This window comes from Melanaphis sacchari, unplaced genomic scaffold (genome assembly GCF_002803265.2).
Source record: "Melanaphis sacchari strain LSU unplaced genomic scaffold, SCAv2.0 Contig2_pilon_pilon, whole genome shotgun sequence".
Classification (NCBI taxonomy): domain Eukaryota; kingdom Metazoa; phylum Arthropoda; class Insecta; order Hemiptera; family Aphididae; genus Melanaphis; species Melanaphis sacchari.
In genome coordinates, this window is record NW_020271173.1 from 1,300,352 (window position 1) to 1,314,099 (window position 13,748).

At 21.9% G+C, this 13,748-nt stretch overlaps 1 protein-coding gene across 1 annotated transcript in view; it reads right to left on the reverse strand.

Moving 5' to 3' along the window:
• The window catches only part of LOC112596039 (lutropin-choriogonadotropic hormone receptor-like), a 126,426-nt gene that overhangs the window by 61,530 nt on the left and 51,148 nt on the right, over positions 1-13,748 (reverse strand). Inside the window, 3 exon segments of the mRNA XM_025341487.1 lie at positions 3,618-3,692; positions 4,325-4,399; positions 4,457-4,679. Coding sequence (XP_025197272.1) covers positions 3,618-3,692; positions 4,325-4,399; positions 4,457-4,671 — 365 coding nt within the window. The 5' untranslated portion in view covers positions 4,672-4,679.

Genomic DNA, 13,748 nt, shown 5'->3' on the forward strand with positions numbered 1-13,748 from the left:
AATGAACCTTTTAAAAATATGACGTTTACAGGTATCCAAATAAGAGTGTTAAAAGTGCAAGCATTAAAGGCAGTCTGTTTACTTTTAAGGTGTTTGCACGTCAAACACACATCAAAAATGGTTTAAAATTTAAAATATATATATATATATATATAAACTATATATTATAAGATATAATATGGCCACAAATAAGGTTATTCAAATAATTATTTTTTATTTTCATTTTCCAATAATACCATTGAATAATTCAACTTAATTCTTACATATTATGCAAGATAATTATTTTCTTGGAAGCAGTATAATTCAAAATTTTGTGTTAATAAATGTACGCTTCAAGTGAGAAATATAAGTTTATTAAATAACATATAAGTAATAAGTTGTTTAAAAACATAGCGCGTTTCTTTTCAGAAGAACACTTATTAGAAATACTAAAAATATGCATTAAAAGCGTTCTGAATTTTAAATTATAAATTAAAAATATTTTTTTGATTGGCGTTAGACGTAACTTTTACCGAGTGTCTGTCGAGATTCTAATTATTTTCTATAAAATCTTAAGACACTGAAACGTTGAATTTATCATTATCAAATTTCTGTCAGAAATGTATTTGTGACTTTACAAACTATTTAAACCATAAAAATATGTAATATTATTTTTACTTTTATAAAGTACAGGATTCGTTTAAAAAATCATACTCAGAAAAATAAAACTTTTTAAACAGTAAGCAGTCATTAGCTATCTTTGAAATTTGTATTTTTCATAAATTAAATAGTATATTATATAAAAAAATTAATTACAAAATAACATTATATAATATATATCTTACTATTTATACGATATCATTAAAATGTAATAAGATTTATAACTATTCCAAATGAAAATATCTATTTTTAATTTCATATTTAAAAAAAGATTTTTTTTCTGTCTATTGTATACATCACAGTCGAATTTTAAACATGTAGCTAATTATTTATAACTTAAAACTTATAAGTTATAAGTTAAGTTAATCAGTGCAGTTTAAGCAAGTGGTACAAGAATTAACCCTCAGAATGTTAGTTTAGTATTCCACTCGTTTAAACTTAAAATTATTATAATTTATAATTAATTAAATATGAACTAATAAAAAAATAATGAATTTTTACTTTTATACTTCCTCATTTTATTTTTCTAAATATGAAAATTTAAATGGATGTTGTCATTTAAAAAAAAAAAAAAAAACTTGAAACATTTAACAATATAAATAGTGTAAAAATAGGTAAAATATAATTTTTTTTTTTTTTAATTAATTTTATAGTGGATTTAAATTATATATATATATATTTTTTTTTTTTTTTTTTAAACATTAATGATTTATGGGAATAGGTATTTGTTGTTAGAATAATTACCTAGCTTTATTGAAATACTAATTATTACAAAATAATTTAAAGATACAAATTCGTGTTTTTAATTTATTATTTGCATCATATTATAATATAAAAACTACTATTACCTAGTTTAAAATATGTGCTACAAAAGTCTTATCTAAAAACATAGAAGTATTCGTTCTAAGAATTCATAAACCACTTAAAAAGTATTCTAAAATCAAATAAAAGTAATACGTAGTTGTAATTTTTTTTTCAAATTCAACTTATACATAAACGTAAAATATATAATTTGATGTTTATCGTGCATAGAATATAATATTGTTATTACTTATTAGTAATGTGTTAGATATAAAGTTGTATGTTATACTAGTAAATTATTGAATTTTTCACGTGGTTCATGCATAAAAATATTACCTATAATTAGCTTTTCGCTGAGAATGTAGTATTAGCCGAATGAAAAATAAACTTAACACAGAAGTTTTTATTTTAGTAACGTTCATCAATCTATCGTTGGAGCATGCTTGCATACAACAACTACAATGTCTATTTATTTTTTATTTTTAAAAAATAAAAATATATCAAATAAATTACGAAATAAACGTATTGTGAGGTATATTATATAAGAATACTAAAATAGGTGTACTGAAGATTGAGGAAGAAAATTTTGATATTGAAAGACTTAAAGAAATTTTATAATAATATATAGTATTGTATGATATGATTTATTTACTATGGTATCTACGCAGATATTAACGGTCGTTCTTATCGACTCGACCGATCAATAGATGGCCTTTGATTTTTATATTTATTATATTATTATTTTAAGTTGCAATCTTCGTCCATTTGCTGTTGGAACGAAATTACATTATATGATATTGAACGAAAATAAAATATTAATTAACTTTCCCAAATGTTGTGGCGAAAAGGTATTATTTTCCTTTAATTATTTAAATTACTCTTACAGTTGTCGCCTAAAATTTATAAAAGTGTGTATCTGTATTTTTTTTTTATTATTTATTGCATTAAATTGAGGATTTAATTAAGTCAATCAATTTAAAGGTTAATTTAAACCTTTCAGCTCCCAAGGGAAATATTTTACGCGTGTAAGTATTTTTTCAGTGAATCAAAGATTTCGAAAAAAAAACAATTTGGATAATATTAAGTGTCATACGCTGACGTCGCACAGTATACAAACTGCAGTGTATGAAAATTATAAGATACCCTGTTTGTAACGGAACTTCAACAACGAAACGAATGAAAGAAAAACATTCTTTTTAGTTAAAAATATTTTCATTTATTTTTTGCTTGCATTTTTTGAAATTTTCCTGATTTCATTAAAAGAACTTTAAATGTCATGACTTACTATATTTGTTCACCTAATGGTCCTTATAGCAATATAAAATAACAGCTATTTAAAGATGATCACACTGATCAGTTGTAATTAACGATACTAATATTTTGTTTGTACTTTATATTTTTATAAATTAACATCTATATAATATTAAAATGATTAATAACATTTTGTTTAAAATATTATATTTATTGAATTTTTATAAATCGTTAAAATATACTTAACAATTGTTAATGTTATTTCTAAAACTAGAAATTAAGTTTGATTAATATTATTCTATTATATTTTTATTAGAAACTATTAAACACTAAAATGGCTCTCCTAACACTTTCGTAAGTAATCAGTGACGAATGTTAAAGTGTTATTGTTGGTTACTCATATATTTGAGATAATAACAACAATCTTACAGCAATAGCATTCTGTTTTTAATGTTTAGCACATTTAGTACTTTATTGAAAACAGTAAACGTTCATCAGAAAATCGCTTTAAGAGAACACTTCATCCACATGTGTTGTTTCCATTTAAAAATCTTAAAATATTGTATATTTTACACTCACAATAATTTATTTTACATTGTTATTTTTGAAATTTAAAATTCTTAGTTTTGAAGCAAGTTATATCCATTTTAATGTCAATAAAAAAAATCTACAGTTTTAAAATGCTCATAATTTACTTCGTAATTAAAATATTAATAAAAGCTTTCGAAATTTCATAGAAAATAGTTTTACCTTTAAATTATATAATGGACTAATTCCTTATAATTTTAAAAATAAATTATTGTGAACGTAAAATTAAATATGTTATACATTTGTTAGACGAAGATAACACATACTGGTATAACATCCTCATAATACATGTATCTAGTAATCATAAAATTATACATAATATATCCGTGGGTACTTACATAGTTCGTAGTTGTTCCATTTTATCAAAAATTCCATTTTCTATGTAAGCTAAATTTTTTAGATCTCTTAATGTTCTGTAAATACATACAGATAAAAATTATTATTTATTGTTATCAGTTTTAATATCAAAAAAAAAAAAAAATGTGTTAAATTGAACCCATTGTTCATGTGATAATTTTTCAATTTCTGAAATTTAGTTCAATAAATAAAACCATTTGATACAAAATTTATGGTGGCTATTTATTACGTTACATTTTAAAATTTATTTTACTTAAAATCATTGTTTAAATAATTTTCATTTAATAAATAAATTTTAATATTTTTTCTCCTTCTTTGATAAGAATTTTACGTCCACCCAAATTTTTATATCCAGAAAAAAAATCATTGAATAACAGTACTATTTATTTTTGTACATTTTTATAACTATTATACATTTTTTTGTATATATATATATATAATTTCTACCTACACACAAATTGAGAAATTTCATTAATATTATAATACGTATATACAGATAAGCAAATTTCATTATTAAACAGAATTTGTATGCTTAGAACACATAAATAGTTTTAAATAATAAATTATATTAGAATATGAGTCATTTTTAGATTTAAAATTATTTGAAAAACAAAAATATTTTACCTTTATTTTTTTATAAATATTATAATTCTTATTTAAAATATTATATTATATATAGTATATTTACATATCTCTAAGGCTTGTTCTGTAGTTTTTGAATGAATCCTTTGTTAAATTTTCAATTGAAGCCTTTCCAATTATCCTTAAAAGAAAAATATTTATCAATATTTATTAAAAGCTAAAAAAATGATCATCATACAGTTCGTGTAAAGGAGTTGGCAGGTCATTTGGAATTTCTTTAAGTTCATTTTGAACACATATACATTTAATCGATCCATTATCATTGGTTGTGTTAAAACATTTGCATAGTTTATGAGCAATGTTAATTTCCATACTTCCAACTGAACTACATAAGTAATCAGCGAAAATCAAAACAAGTGTTAAAACACTAGTGGCGATATACTTAGGTAGCATTTTAAAACCTAGAACATAAAAATTCAATTAATTGTTTATAATATGTATGTTTTTACAAGTTATAATACATTAAAGTTGAATCACATGACATATTTTCTGGAGATAATAAATTGATTTTAAATATTATAATTTGAAAACTAATTAACATAATAAATTATTACATTTCAATTTGTATTGTATTTATTGTGATAGAAATGGCGTCGAATTTAAGTTTCAAAAATACCAAGATGCAACAATTATTAATAAACTCAATTAAAAAAAAAAAATAATATTTATATGTCAATTGATGCATTAAATATTAATTATATTTTTTTGTGTTTTATACTTGAGAAATTTGAAGATGATTTTAAAACACATTTGAAATAAATAGCTATCTTATGACTTTCGTGTTACATTAGACTAAATTATAAGTAGGATTGAAACTGATTTATAACAGTCAGTTTAAAATGTGTAGGTAGGTAATTTCACAAAACATTTTATTTTTTTTACTTATAATTTAATATTCTATTTAATGTATTACTTTGTGATGTTAGAAACTCTAAAAACAACCTGAGGTCCCTAAACAAACTATTTTTTTATTTTTTAAAAACAATTTTAAGGTGACCTTTTACGTTATTCTTGGATGGTTTTATATAAAAAAATCAACGATAGACCACGTTTGGTCCTTCAGATGCAACAGATAAATCTAAATTAATATTGATGGCCGGAGGTCGTTGATAGTCTTACAGTAATAAGTGGCAACATTTATTTTATATATAATGACTGTGGTGTTCTTATTATAGTTATACGTATGTGTTGACGTTGAGTAATAAAAACAGATCTTAAAATTCACTCTCAATACCGAAGTTACATTCAAAAAACTTTAAAATGTTAAATGTATAACTTTTTTACAATTTAGTGATTTTTTGAGTTAATACTTAAGGAGATTATAGTTTGATAAATTTATGAATTTGATGAAAAATCTCAACCGTCATAATAATAGTTTATAATGCTTGGAATATAATAATACTCTTAAAATATATTAATATATATATACATGCAAAATTAATTGTATAATGCCTATATAAATTAGAAATTACTATGCACAATATTATACTCTATGTTAAGTATAATAAAATATTGAACCATTTTTAGATAGAACTTATCACATAAATATAATATGTTTAATCTTTGCATTTTAATATCATGGCGAAAATATTAAATATAAAAATATTTGTTGTTAATATGCCAAGATGCACAGTAATTATATGATAAATAGTATTGCTTCATTTTGTCAGTTTATAAAACAAACTTTACGATAGTATTAAGTCCTTTTTTCACACTAGATTAGTGATTATTATTAACACCCTCATGGAATTATTAAGTAAGAAATGTCATGCCTGTAAAATGACTTTATTGTAGTAAAAAACCTAAAAAAAAAACCACGAAACTTTTCCTATTAAACTGTTTAAGTCCCATCTGTAATTTTTAGAACACCAAAGTCTAGATATTATACGTGAGTTCTTTTTCGAAATGTTTTTAAACAAATGAACGACCAGGCGTAATTCCCTTTGAGAATAACATTTTGCTTGACACTGAATGTTCTTGTCATTTGGGATTTTAAATTACTATAAAAAAATATGTAACATTTTGTCATTATTTATTCAAAGAAAAGTTATGTAAATAATGACGCATAAAATAGAAATAAAAATATTTTTTGTATGATTTACACAATAACACACGTATATATAACACTGAATTGAACTTAAGACTAGTAATTTATTTGGCTATTTTAAATTTGATATTCATTAATTATTTTTTCTTACTTACTGTATAAAAATTTGTTTTTGCTATAGTATAATATTTTAATTTTTTTTTATTCCATAGACAGTTTATGCAAATTATAAGTGTTTTTAATAATAAATTTACCAAATCTATATGTCGTTTTACAATATCATTATTGTTTTTATGATTATAAAAATTACTTTTTTATAAAACATATTTTATTGCAAGATAACTTTGAAGGTACTGTATACAAATGAAATTAGCAGTGTGCTTACTTATAATGACACCTCGGCTCGATAAATTATTTATTATATGATGTATATATACAGGTGTATTTAATATATAACGCGCGTGATGGATATCAATTTAATATTTTATCATTGTAACTCGTTCGTATAATTTTAAATCATCTTTCTTGATACATTTTTCAGTAAACGCGTATTCAAAAGTAATAAAATCTGTAAGTTTTTATCGACTAGAAAGTAGAACTATGAGAACATTATAACAAAAATCCCGCGATCATTTGTATCTGGGTACCAAAAACTCAGAAAATAAATAAAATAATATAATTTTTTTATTAGTTTAAATTACTTTATAATTCGTCGGTGTCATAAACATAAATTGTTTTTAAAAAAAGAATAAAGATGTGTAAACAAATTAAACTTTTTGGTTATATTTTTTGTTACAAAATCGTAACCTTGAGACATAAATAAATAATATTCTTCAATTAACTATTATGTATAGTGTATTACATACGAGTATAAAGGTAATTGATAATCTTATTTAATAGCAATAATAATTAATATCTATTAATATTTAAAATTATAATTTTAATTTTTAAAAACTTAAATGGTATATATTGCCAAAATATGATGAGATACAAAAAAAAAATAAACTCTGGAGTATACTGCACATGAAATTGTCTACGAGACCAAACACAAATGTACAAACTATTTTATTATCTAAACTACCATCAACAAATGGTATTTAGTGGTTCAAATAGTCCAGTGAAATATTATAGTGGCTAGTATTCGTGTGCGGGCCAGAAAATAAGATGATAACGCATTAAACTCAATAATAACATACTTAAATCGCCCATATAATATTACGCGACGAAATAGCAGTACAATGCCTTTTATTTTCGTCGTAATAATTTAAATCCCCTTTCTTACATATTGTTATGTATTAGGATTAAGGAGCTTTAGAATATCTTATTGAAAAATACTTTATATTTAAAAATTTCATGGGTTATATGGTTAGGTGATCTTGTAACCCAATAAGAAATAATTTATTTATCTAATATTTTTCAAATGTACATCTTTCCCCGATAAAAGAATTTTTTGCATATTATATTATAATATATTAAATGGCTTACCTTTAAATTGTATACGAGTATAATAATTACATGATATTACCGAAAGTATAGTGAATAATATTGTTTCTATAAGTGCTTAACGCAATTAATACAAATTATGTTCATTACTTTTTACTGCCTTAATTTTTTTTCTAATTGAATCAGTGGAGTTGATTTCATAAATATTAAAAGCAAACCTTTAATTTATAAACATTTTCTAACTGTAAAAGATTTTAATGTAATGATGTGTTTCTAAGAACTTTAATTATCAAACTATTTAATCAGGAAATAATATAAAATAAAAAAAAATTTTAATTATCAGGTATATAGCACAACATTTTGTAGGTATTGTTTATATGCCTACTACAAAATATTATATAAAAAATTAATTTATTACATTAATAAATAACTACCTAAAATATGGACATTATTCAAAATTTTTAATCAATCATGAATTTTTTGCTCCTCTTTTACTTAAAAATAGTTGTTAGTAGATAGTGAAAAAAAAAAAATAAATAAAAAAAAGTTGATCTAATGTACATTGTCTAAGTTTATATAGTAAGTACTATTATAGTATATTGTTTATTTATTTGTTTTTATTTTTAACTTAAATGTAACTGTACATTCACATTAACATTTATTAACATTTATAATGGAATTTTTAGTAAATCAAGAAATTTTTTTAACTCCAAACTAGTCTAATAATAGCTGTATATTATATATGCAGACTTCGGCGCCAATTGAGAATGAATATGTTAACATGTTCGAGAGAATAAAAACCAATGCTACATTTTTCATGCACTCAAACTCTCTCTCTTTCTTTCTCTTGAACTTTACTCCTTAAAGCCTTTTTAGAATTCATTAATTCCGTTTTGTAGAAGATTGATTGATTTTCACTATCACAAAGATATTATTGATCGCTACGATTGCATTTAACATAGAATGTTCCATGTATTAATGACTGAGAGAAACAAATTTTTGATATATATTTAATGTTTTATATATGTATGTTTAGTTAATAAAACCGTAATTTTTAAATTTGAATTAAAATATTTTAGTTTAATTTAAATATTAATTTATTTGATTAGCTATAAAAATATATATATTTCTTAAGATGTTGAAGTAGATACATATTCTAAGCAGATAAATTCAATGTATATAAAAAATAATAATAATTTTTCATAAATTTATATATATTCTCTATTATTTGAATTCATAACGAAGCGAGAGATATATATTTTAGATTCTCAGTATTCTCAGTAGTGCGATAAATATATTTGTTTTAAAATTATGTTATTTTTTCACATTTTCTATCATCATTTTTCGACTTGAAGGAGAATTCTAACAGTTTCAACTTGACGAGTAACCTTACATCAATCAATTAAAAATTAGAATTTTCAATTTTTAATTTATCTATATAAGTCTATAATCAAGTAAATCGTTTGTAGTTTTTTGTTTCTACTCTGTTAGTTGTTGTTGGAATATTTACTTTTAGAAAATCTACAGAAAAAGTGTTGAAGAAGTACAAAAATTATGATCAAGTGTAGGTTAATCTGACGACCGCTCCGTTTTTAAATGTAACGATTTGCTATTCTTTTTAAAACAATATACAATATAAACTTACGTCGAAGTAAGTGAAGCGAGACAAGTTGAACGCACCAAGTCTAGTGAGTCATTTAGATATTACAAGTTACATGCGCCTTGGAGTAACATTTACATGCACTCCTCATCGACAAAGACTCAGCAGAATTACACTTTTATTTCTATCTATACACCATTCCAGTTTAATACATGTATTCTTAAATAGTTAAATATATTTTATAGATTTCATATAAAAAAATATAGTGATTGAAAGTAGTTATTATTTACCATATACATATATTATTATATCTATATACGATGTTTTTAATAAAAATAAAAATTATAAAATATATTACCTATGAAGTTATATGAAAATAATTTCTCATAAAGTATGTTGTGAAAATAATAATTATGAACAATTATAATTACCCTAAACTTATTTTGATAATCGATCTGTACAGAATATTTCATAATAATGTTATTATATTATTTATCATTATCGTTACGTCATCAACGATTTGATTTATATATTATATCACTACTTTATATTTTCGTTTTCAATGAAGTTTGAAAACTAGGATTTGATATTTTAACTGTGTTTATATTATCATTTACTGTATTATATTCGCAATAAACATAAATAGATATATACTCTTCAGTAGGTATCAGATAATTTTTAAATATATATATATATATATATATATATAAATATGGTTGGATACATATCGTGAATAAAATATTTATGGTGAGAATGTGTAAGCGGTCACACCAGTTATTATTGTCTAAATTTAGTGTCAAGCCGTTCCTTCGATTATTTGTTATCTGGATTGGTAACTACTCAAAACTTATGCAACACGATACGTCGCGTGTTTTACAATATATTCAAACATTGATAGTCGTGAAAAAAATTAATTAAAAATCTGAAAATGTTAAGTATATTATTGTTTGCCAAGATATTACCCGGAAGCATAAACAATTGATTAGCTTAACGATTCACTAAAAATTTAATATACCAATCGTAGACCAATAAATAATAAAAAACTATAAGTGTAATCGATTCAGTAAATATTTAGTGATGGTTTACGCGACACGTCATGATTTATGTATAGATAATTTTTTGAAATATGTTTCAATGAGACAAAACAATATCTAAATTATTCAATTCAGTATCCAAATTTGATCAAACTTAAATATAAATGCTAAAAGTAACACTATAACTATTATTATTAATATGATTTTATAAATTGTTAGACTTTAAGAAATATATTATTCATAAATATTTAATTAGTAGATAATTATTTTTATTGATGACTTTTTTTAAATTAAAATTTCATTAATGCAAGCAGATTTTTATTTCAAACTAAAATTATTCCTATAAAAACATTATGTATCAAGTACCTTTAAATGTTATGTTTAGAATATACATTGAAAAGATAATTTTTCAATAGTTTTTTTTCAAGTATAATAAAAAAAAAATAAATTTCAAACGTAGAACATTTCTGTAAAAACTACAAAAGTGTAATTTTAACCGCAAATTGATAGGAAAATGTTTATGATATTTATTTTCATGTCAAAATTAGTATTATAATTTATTATATACAATATACATCAATCCTGAATAAATATATACGACGCAAGAAAAGTTTCCAAAATTTCACCTTTATAGTATTAGTCTAGTTTTTTAAATTTTAGTATTGATATAAAAGCTGTAGAAAGGTACAATACGTGTGTAAATGTGTCGAACATTATTTTAAATTACCGAAGTTTGTAGGTTCTTACGTAACTGAACTTTAAAACTGAATAATGTATGAATTATTAATAAACAAAAAATAATATACATCCATGTATAACTAATACAACAAATTTGATTTATTTTCCTATAGAATATAAATAATGTATTGTTTTAAATAAAAAACTAAATGTATAATTACTCTTAGGAACAATATGCATAATATTTCATTAATATAGTATTATTATAAATAATTAAAACATTTTGAACTCTTTAAGTTAAGGACTTTCATTGATTTATTATAAGAATGTAATTCTACTTTATACATTTTTTTTTTTAAACATTAATTCTTTAAATCCATAAGAAAGGCAGATTACTCAGATTTTGATAATTTTTTGGAAACATCATCCCTTTTTAAATTAGTTGCTCCCTGTTATATTATATTGCACTAAACTCATCCAACCCATTAGATTCTCCCACCTCACCCCCTCCCAAATTCAAGTTTGCGGCATCAAGTGATTAAATTATTAACTTATCAAAATGATAATTCTAATTTACTACACATAATAACCCCATTATTGTTTAACACTAGAAATTTGATCTTTGTTTAACATATTTTATGAATTTAATGACACAACTTTAATGTCTGACGTTTAATTTATTATAGTTACCCAATAATTTAGTTATATTTCCTATAAAAATATACAATGTCTACAATATTTTATTAAAGCAGGATATTAATGAGTTGAAAAGTTAGGTAGTTAACTTGCCAAGCTTTGTATATTATTAAAATAAAATATGAGTCGAAAAGTGTAACGAATTATAGGGCAAAATATATATATATATTATAGTTATGTCATTACTTACAATGTAATAAACTCTACAATCAATCGAACAATAATAATTTAATGAAACTATACAATATAATATTCATTTTTTTTTTTAATTTTGTATCAATTAAAAAAAAAAAAAGTATATTAAAATATGATATATTATAATATTATACTATATTTACTATATATATTATAATTAACAAGTAACAATTAATATTTCTAATAATAAAGTTACCTACAGTATGCCTCATTATTTTTCTAGATTATTTCATTAGCTCAAAAGTTTAAATCGGTATAAAATTAAATCCAACATAATTTATAATAAATTATTAATATTATCGATTTCTATAACTTGATATGTATATTTTAACCTTGTATAGCAGATAATAACTAATTAATGGCATACTTAGACTTAAAAATTGTTGTCTTATTAATTCATTAGATATTAATTAATCGAAATGTTTCTAAATAACCTTTACCAAGCATAAAAATCCAGTAATTTTCAATTATTTTATTGAAAACGGCAGACTTATTATTAAGATAGTATATAAAATACTTTGGTACTATCTAATGACTTTGATATAGATACAGAACATTCATGTGAAATAAAGTAACATGTATATTTAGTTTTATAATACAAAACTGTAATAAATACTTAAATAACTAACTTGTTTTAAAATACTACATTGCTCATTAATACGTTCAAAAGTTAAATACGGTTCAATTTATGGAACCCTTACCAAACTAGTCACATTACTAAAATCTAAAAAATAAAAAAAAGTTTAATTCATATAATGCGTTTCAAACTTGTGAAATTGACACCTCACCGAATACATTAGATAAAGAATTAAATTTCCAATCCCTAAAAGTTAAACAGTTTAATAATGATATTCTTTTCTTACATACATTATTACATTATTAAAAAACTGATTGTCCCGAGATCTTAGAAAAAATTCATCTGAATATACTACACAAAAAATATCCGCTCTACAAATATTTTTAATGTACAGCTTTAAAACAAAATTATAGTCATTAAGATTCCCCTCTAAATAAAATCATTTAATACAATCCTATTAATAATTTTCACTTTTTTTTTTAATCCACCAAGTAAGTTAAAAAATTCTAAGTTATAATTTTTTTTATATAAATATTTAACACTTATATATAAATGCAATTAATTTAATATTTATTCAGTTTAAAATTAATTTTTACATTTCCACTTTAAATTATCTACCTAGCATCCTCATATTTTTGAATATTTCTGTATATGATGAGCGTTATAACTTGTAAATTCTTTAGAACAAATTACCATCTATAATTGTTTGTTTTTTATAACATTAAGTTAATAATGGAAACATCAAATTTCAAATTCTAGTTTTAAAAAATTACTAAAAGGATTTCCCGACGTCAACCATAGAAATTAATATTTTTCTTTATCGGTTTCATTATATTATTTTAAAATATTTCGGAGGTATCGAAAAGTCCTTTTAATTATTCTTTACAATTGAAAGTTTAAATTATATGTCTCTGTAGATAGAAACTTTAAAAAAAATAATCAAATCAATAAAAAAAACAAAACAAAATATAATATTACTTATTACTATATAGTTAGAGATAATAATAAAATTAATTATGTCTAGTTTAATTTATTTTTTATTGATATAACTATTTTAATAATATCATTATAAACATTAATTTTAAAAATTTTAATTATTTTCAGTTGTTAAAGAATGAAAAGTTTTACAAATTTTAAATACTGAACACAGTAAAAAAAAAATTATTAATTTTACATTTACATACATATTCATATCAAGTT